Source organism: Melampsora larici-populina (assembly GCF_000204055.1).
Source record: "Melampsora larici-populina 98AG31 unplaced genomic scaffold MELLAscaffold_105, whole genome shotgun sequence".
Taxonomy (NCBI): Eukaryota; Fungi; Basidiomycota; class Pucciniomycetes; order Pucciniales; family Melampsoraceae; genus Melampsora; species Melampsora laricis-populina.
The window spans coordinates 75,207-83,395 of record NW_006768869.1 but is presented as its reverse complement, the minus strand read 5'-3'; the positions used below and the strand labels follow the sequence as shown (position 1 = coordinate 83,395).

At 45.2% G+C, this 8,189-nt stretch overlaps 2 protein-coding genes across 2 annotated transcripts; both read right to left on the bottom strand.

Moving 5' to 3' along the window:
- Positions 1 to 367: 367 nt before the first annotated feature.
- On the bottom strand, positions 368 to 3,301 carry MELLADRAFT_84177 (uncharacterized protein; the record flags this gene model as incomplete). Its single annotated transcript, XM_007418774.1, has 10 exons — positions 368 to 784; positions 1,061 to 1,759; positions 1,850 to 2,051; positions 2,132 to 2,224; positions 2,307 to 2,461; positions 2,547 to 2,637; positions 2,707 to 2,779; positions 2,934 to 3,046; positions 3,127 to 3,188; positions 3,290 to 3,301. The coding sequence occupies 10 exons, from the start codon at positions 3,299 to 3,301 to the stop codon at positions 368 to 370; spliced, it is 1,917 nt and encodes a 638-aa protein (XP_007418836.1).
- A 1,035-nt stretch (positions 3,302 to 4,336) lies between these two features.
- Positions 4,337 to 5,231, bottom strand: MELLADRAFT_84176 (uncharacterized protein; the record flags this gene model as incomplete). The annotated part of the gene is made up of 3 exons (XM_007418773.1): positions 4,337 to 4,894; positions 4,973 to 5,032; positions 5,127 to 5,231. 3 exons carry the CDS (start codon positions 5,229 to 5,231, stop codon positions 4,337 to 4,339), a joined length of 723 nt encoding a protein of 240 aa, XP_007418835.1.
- Between the last annotated feature and the right edge of the window lie 2,958 nt (positions 5,232 to 8,189).

Here is an 8,189-nt window from a genome sequence, read left to right as displayed (position 1 = left end):
ATGGGCCAAAATGTATTATTTTGGTGTTATATCTGTGTTATTTGTACACTATGGCTCAGAAACTACATTATGTGTAATCGGTCTTCCCGCGGGAAAATTGTCTCTTGCTTCCTGTGCAGTGTGATTATGCTATAGATTTGCTTGGTCTGTTTCCGCACATCGAAAGTATTCTATCTCACCCATTACAAACAGTATGTTTCCTCAAGTTTGTTATTTGTTCAAATTAACAATTTGGCCAGCTCATAACCCATAACCCTCATTTGGCTTGTGACCGCCAACCATTGACAGCAAATATGTATTCAATCAGTCCAGTGCCATTAACCATCCCCAGTTAATTGCCAAGAAATGTACTCACCACGTTACTACATTACTTGGACCATTTGCGCCCATCAAGTGCCAAAATGTCGTCACAGTCCCTCAAATGACGCTCGCAGTTGGACTTATAATTGTATTGGGCATTGGTACCTAGTTTCGCACTGGCACGCGCCATTCTTTGAGTAATCTGCGAGGAGCACCCGAGACGGGTGTAATGGACTTTTTTGCCATCTTTATTCAGATCGTCTTTTTCCTTTGAGGGAAGAGTATGATGAAAAGTTCTTTTACTGTCCCAAGAAATCTGAACCGCAGATTTGGCGCCAAAGTTGAAGGCGAATCGGAATTCGGGGAATATCAGCCAGCCACCCTCAAGTGCAAATCCTTCCACATCAGTAACAATCTTGCCACTCTCACTGTCGATAGGGTACCACAGACAGTGTACTTTGCCCTTATCGTTGTCAGTATGTGGCTTGTTGTAGAAATTCAGAAGAGTAAATGCCATATTTGATGCGAAGTCATGAGGACCGGAAGGTTGATACTTAGAGGTCGAAGTCATGGATGGTGCGTGAAGTCTGTTGAGTGCGTCGCGTGCGATGATGAAACCTTGGTCACAAAAATCTTGATATCTTGAACCAATTCGCGCGCCGAAGTCAGGGAGGTTGGCAAGAAACTTCTTGTATAGCAATCGAGAAGAACCTTGGATGGGTATGTATGGTGAAATCAGAATATCGCTGGAATAGCCAACCGTTTGGCCAAAACAATACATCTTGCCATTGATCAGAGCCCCATTGGTCGTTGGCTTCCCATTACGCTTTTGCACAGTTATCTTAGTTGCTTCTTGCTTTGGCTCCTCCATAACCTCCATATCGTCTAGATCGTCCGTATCCGAAGCAGGAAGAGAGGATAGTGGTGATGAAAGAAGCGAAGATAGAGGTGAAGATACCGGAGAAGGGTATGACAACATGAACCGCAGGTCATCCGGTCGAGCAATTTCGTCATCAGATACTTCCATGTAAGCCGACACCGAATTCGGCGGTGAAGACAGAGGTGATGATGGCACACAGATTTGCATTTGCGCCAAAAAAGACTCCGCCAGCGAGGATAAAGGGGATGATGGCCTTGATATACCATAATCAGTAGGTTCATCTTTGCTCAATGCATCGCATGCCCAGGCCAATTGAGTGCTTATGTCAGGGCGAGACCGGTTGAAACTCTTAGAGATATCCATATCCTCCGTATCAGAACCAGGGAGGGAAGAGAGAGGAGAAGAATCGCCGGATTGATGCAAGGCTGAAGTCCCCGGACAGTTTTTTTCGGTCAGAGAGGACGTAATGGGGTGGCTACCTTCATTGGGTCCCTCAGAGGTGAAGACCGAAGGGGGGGACTTCTTCGGTAGCGGTAGCCTATTGAAGAGCTTCGTCGCCATCAATATAGTGTCTACATACTTTTGATGCAGGTCGCGTTTGTTTGAAGTCATAGAATCGAAGTCGTCAAAATCGAAGGTACATATTAGTTTCTTAGAGCCTCAGTCCACAAATTGTCCCCGACCATGGGTGACTATGGTATAGCAATTGAATACAATTTCCATAGAGCGATCATAATTTTCAAAAGGTAGAATTGGATCATCGAATCGAGCAAAGGAGCGATCAAAGGTTTTGTCCTGGCGGTTAAGTGAGTTGGCCGACTGGTCTTTCTCCCGTTTGTCTGTGCGCTTGCGAGCGCGTTCAGCATGTCTCCTGTAAAAACATCAACGTGTTAACAGTCGGACTTTGCAACCTTAACATGACATGACATGACATGACATGCTATTACTCACGGTTTGCCTTTGACCGATGTTCTCTCGGTTTGCAATATAGGATCTGGTACGCCCTCGTACCCTTGTTCTCGATAAAAGTTCAGAGCTCTTTGACTGAAGGCATGGCACATGCGAAAGACATATCAGTAATATATACATATAACCATTATGAGTAGATAAATCAGTCGGTACTTACACTAGTCTTCCTCTTCCTGTACCTTCAGTTTTCCCTAGAATGGCGAATCTGCAAGCAGGATTCAGCCACTGCTCTGACTTAGGGAAGCCATCCGGTGCAAGATACTCATGAGGCACGTGTGCATAGGATTTGGGGGTTCGGAATGGCTGAGGCAGCTGATGGTATGATGAAGAATGATGCAAGTGTGAGTCAAAAGAGCCGATATTGCGCCTGCATGGAGTGGAATGTTCTGAAACTCACATCCTCATCGGTAAAACTGGTTTGTCTTTTGACGTCTATACCTTTCAGAAGGTCGGATATGAATGTTACACCTGGCAAGGAGGTGTCGTTGCTGTATGCCATATCGGGAAACTTGGTATTTCAGTCAGTTTGTATCAAATTATATTGAAATATAACATACGTTTCACCCGAGATGGGAAATTTGTCCCGCCTACGCGTGGCCCATCCAGTATCCATATCCGTGGACATTTGGCCTCGTGATGACATGCTGGAAGATCAGATATGTATGTAGGAAGTTAGTCTGCAGCCGTATGGGTCTATGCGATTTGAACCAGTATCGATCAAAAATAATGGTTCTGGTTAATGGGTTAATGGTTAATCAAGATGAGAATGAAAGCAGTACCATACCAGCCAGGTGATGGACGACCAAGTTCAAAGGTGGGTGGACTTCAAGCTCTGCAGAAGCGTATCCATCCACGTCACCGACAAACTTGGTCGCGTGCTCCCTGGCTAATCGGCTGCTTATCATACCATCCGGATGGTATAGTACTGAACGAAAGGGTTGCCTTCCTTGATAAGATATATGAAGAACTTACTTTACTTGATTTTTGATTGTTCAACACAAGACGCCTTGGTTGGTTCTTCCAGTGACCGATCGAGCGACTGTAAAATCAGGCTAGTGAGATTATATTTCAACAGAAACAGTTGAAAGATTAGTCTCTATGGTTATACACAAATTAGAGATAGTGAACAGAAGAACTTACTGAACGATGCATGAGAGTCGGTGAAGAGGAAGCACGCGCCAAGTTTGGGGAGTTCAAATCAACTTGTGTAGAGCCAAACGAACGGACACGTGGCAACTGTACTCTGTGTACATAGTCAGTTATGTAGTATACACGTGAGATCACAATGGTTACAACACATGTAACATGGTTGCTTGTTTCTGACGTCCTTCTGACGACATTTTGTTAGCCTGTTAGGCCAATTTGGTAAGATAAGAACTGCCGGTCTTCTTTTCTTCTTAAACGGAGAAGTATGATTGACTAAATGTCCGCCAACTGCTTGGCTTGTTTTCTGTCATGTCTCTTGAAGGTTGATGCATTTCATGTAGAGCAAAGAAATGAACAATTTAATGAAAATCAGGATAAACCACCAGTTAGAAGATATTATAAAAGTAATGTCACAATACTGTACTTCTTGTACAATCATAAACTTCTTTTATAATAAAGTTTCTTGTAAAACAATGGAGACAGCACAATGTAACAAATTGGTAAGGAGTTAAATGCAAGGCTTACAGAAGGTATTGTGTAATGAATTGAACTCAGTCACCTGTTTTGTTATGGTATCGAACGTTATTGTGAGAACTGGACATATTGCCGCATTTTAAGCTGTCAATCTGAGGTCAAGTTCACAGGTGGTGGAGCAGTCTTCTTGCGTCGGTTTTTATTGCAAGTCTTGAGGTCCGCAGCGTGAGCTTGAATGAGCGGCTCCCAAGCGGCCGACCAGCTTGAGGCTTCTTCTTCTTTGAAACACCGCCATGATGGGCAAAGCCGTGGGGCAGGGAAGTTAGGTAGGGTGAAGTCTAGCAATAAGGAACAGAAGTGGAGATTTGCCCAGGCAAGTACAATTGGAGGGTTCGCGTTTGGGGGGGTGAGGTAGGGGAGATACATCTGACTAGAATGACCAGGTTCGTATTATATGACTGGCCGATCGAAGGTTGTAGCTATCACGCCGCCCCAGCTGGGCATGCTGAGCCAATATTTCTGCTGAGCTACAACATTTGCTTTCTTTGTGTCTAGTCAAGCAAGGCATCAGGCGCGTGTCTTGGGTAAGGTACACTCTAATGAATCTGGTATGCTTTTGATTGTATCCTGCATCATTTGGCAGATTTGATGCCAATAGTCCTGGTGTCGACCGATAGAAACTGCGATGGCGCGGAATCCACAGTGGCCATCACCTTCCACTTCTCGCACTTCGATCACATAACGTTCCAGCCATGAGTGTAAACTGTATTTTGCCATAAGTACGGGCAGAGTTTTTTGATTTTCTGTTTGCTTCTTCGACTCTCGGGCACGTTTGCGAGTGACCATTGGAGTTGGTTGAGGTGGCGGTAGCGGGGTTGCAGGTGATAGAAGTGGTGGTTGAGGTGGGGGTAGCGAGGTTTCAGCTGATAGAAGTGGTGGTGAAGGAATGTTTTGGATCGGGGGTGTAAAGTGCAACTGTGGTGGAGAGGCCATAGAAGTGTTATCCTGCTGCATAGGTGATGCCGCTGGTATGGTGGGTTGACTGACGATTAGGTCTTCCAGATTGAATGTCGAGTTGGTGTCATCAGGAGAGCAATTATATAATCCCTCCATGAAGCTATCGATCTGTAAAGTACATACGATTCGTAAGTACCAGAAAGAGAACATGGTTTCGGTTGAGTAAAGATAGAATAATATGCTTACTGAGTCTACTGTACGCTCTTGTTGAGCATCCGTGACGTCTTGTGCTTTGGGAGGGGAGTGCTCAATATTCCTCATGAATGTGTGAAGTTCAAGCTATGTGAGAATGAGAATAACCCTCAGCATATTTGCCAATCATGACTTGCGACTAGCTTACACTTACGGGGTCAGGGGCCGGCATAAGTGAGATAGGAGGGGTGGCCTCTTCATCGAAGATAGCTGAAATCTTCATTAGGGCTTCCTGGCGACGAAGTGGTGTCATGCTGCGGAGTCGGTCAGTGAACTTAGACATGGTTGACGCCAGTGAATCAACAGAGATTGAGGTGGCCTTGATATCATCGTGAGAAGCTTGGATACTATCATGAGTTGGTGGTGGTGGAGTTGGCCAAGGGTTATGATCACTTGGGGTGAGTAGCCGATTTGATTCGCTCAGATTATGTGATGTAGCGGGTGCACATTTGTTGAATTGACTTTTGTTTCATTGAGTGTGAGGGTATTGGGGGGTATCTGTAAGACCTGTGGTCATTACACAATCACATTACATACATCTAAATATTAATACTTAGACTTAAGCTTATTTCATTTATATAGTTGTTTGTCATTCCATCCGATGACTGGTTCCTTAGAGATATCGGGACTGATTACCGCCCTCTATCCTTCGGAACCAGGTATGGCCATTTCTCATTTATCTCTTTTCTTTCATTATCAGTCGTGTAGTCCGTAGAGAGAGATATCGGGACTGATTACCGCCCTCTATCCTTCGGAACCAGGTTGTGTTCTCGTTGGTTTAGTAATTAAAATCAGATCTCTTGGGTTCTAGAAACCCCTGCTGTGCCTCACAGCGTCCCGTCCGAAGTGTCTAGTGAAGGTTCAAACACGAACCTTACACTTTTTTTTTCTCAAACCCATACCGAGATCAAAAAGTTCGATCGACTCAATTGAAAAAACTTTAACTGAAATCGATCAATTCAATCAAAACCCAAAACACCCCTCTATTCATTCATACCTTTTTCAACACTTCAACTTTAAATGCGCCACGACTGTATTGACTTAATATACATCGTGGACGTTACTTTCTCAATTCTCTCACCACTACCCCACAACGATCGGCGTGCATGAGTAGACAACAATCATCTCAACCTACTCAGAAAGGCCCGCCAGTACCCTTGCCAGACCCCGAAGCTATCATCCGAGCTAATCGTCGCGAAATACGACTCTCTAAACTAGACGCCAGCACCGCCAGACAAGCCACAGCGCAAAGCGCACCGCCAGTTACGCCATCGAGAAGTCGTACAGATTTCGTACCGCCAGTTACACCAGTCCAAGCTCGTGTCGATCGTCACAACCTACCACCCTTGCCAGAATCCGACGAGTCTTCCCCGCTTTCATCCTTACCGCCATCTCCTACGCGCAAGAACACGTCCAGTACACCTTTTCCAAAGATGCCAGAACAACAAACCACGTCGAGCAACGCGGACTCGGACCTTATGAAGGCGATCGTCGAATCTCAAATTGCTAGTAATCGCCGAATGGAGAAATTCGAGGACCTCATGACGAAGTTACTTATCCCAAAGGATTCATCTCAGTCGACTTCTATGCCAGAGGAATCTAAGTCTGACGGAGGAATTGATCTCACGAAATTCCGAACATCAGACGGACCCGTATACAAAGGGCCTTACCGAGAATCAGAACCATTTCTTTTATGGTACTCGTCTCTGAAGACGTTCTTCCGCACCAAAGGTGTCATATTGGATAAAGATAGAATCACGCTAGTTGGGAATTTTCTTGAGGAACCGAACGCCCACGCTTTCTATGAAGGCGGTTTTGATCGCTTTATCAAAGGTACCTGGAAAGAATTTCTCGTTCAACTTTTTGATTCCTGCCTACCCAGCGATTGGAACAGTCGGCTCTTTGAAAAAGCCCAACATCTGAAGATGTCGCCGTACGAGGACTTTATCACTTATAGTTCCAGAGCTCGTGGAATTCAGATCTTAATTAACTTCCACACGATCACCATAAACGATCATCAATTAGCGACCTTTGTAGAATATGGAATGGTTGAAGAACTAAAGACCGCTGTTAAACTCTGGGGGTTCTCAAGACAGACCAAGGACTTCACTTATTCCACCTTCGAAAATCAGTGTGAAACCTTATATGCTTCCTTGGTTGCCTCTCACGCTATCATCAAGAGGACTAGACCCACTGCACCGTCGTACATTCAAAATACGTCGCAAAATCGCTCCAGAATCGCCAATCCTAGTACTTCAGTTCGATTAAGTGATGAAGAGTTCAACTGGAAGATTCATTCTTACCGCGACTCGATTGGGCAGTGTCATTTCTGCAAAGGATACTGCGGCAGTGAGTACAGGGCATGTAAAGGTCCGTATGTCAGAGAGAAGGTTCGATTTCCTCCAGGCTACGTAGCGCCACCGAAACCAGCCAACTATGTCCCTCCTCGAGCACGATCCTCTCCTTTATCTAGTCAGTCCTCAGCGGGACGAGCTACTCAGCCCCCGGCAGGACGACCAGGACCTTCTTATGCTCGAGCAGCGGCAGCTTCAGAGTTTCCAGAATTGGACGAGGCCTCGGTTGCTGCACTACAAGCGTTAGATGAGGAACTCGACCTGGCAGAAGAAGAAGGGTGCTTTGAATCTCCAAAACCCCCGCGCGTTATCATTGAATTCGAATATCGTGGCATGAAATTGAAAGCCCTGGCTGACCCTGGTGCTGAGGTCAACCTAATTACAGAACAGGCGGTCGAGCGTTTTAAGCTGCGAAAGCGAAAATTAGTGCGACCTACACAGCTTAGCCTAGCCGTCAACACCGACTCACCGGCACCATCCCTAACTCACTTTACCACGTTCGATTTGCTGGAACCTACTTCGGGTAAAAGCTTTGATCGGACATATTGCAAGCTGGGGGATGTGGGAGGTGATTTTGATATGATACTGGGGACGCCATTCTTTAATATTTTTCAACTTTCTGTTTCTATTCACCAAAGAGCTATTGTATGTGAACGTACTGGAATGAAAATCTTTGATTATCGAGTTTTAAAAGAATTAAATGAAAGACTTAACCAAGTTTCGATTCCGCGCATCACTGAGCCTCGGAGAGAGTATGATACGAGCTGGGAGAAGAAGCTGAGTGAGCGAGAGAATCATGTGATTTTAAGTGAGAAAGAGAGACTGGAAGTGGAGATGTTTGAGGAGTTTCATGACTT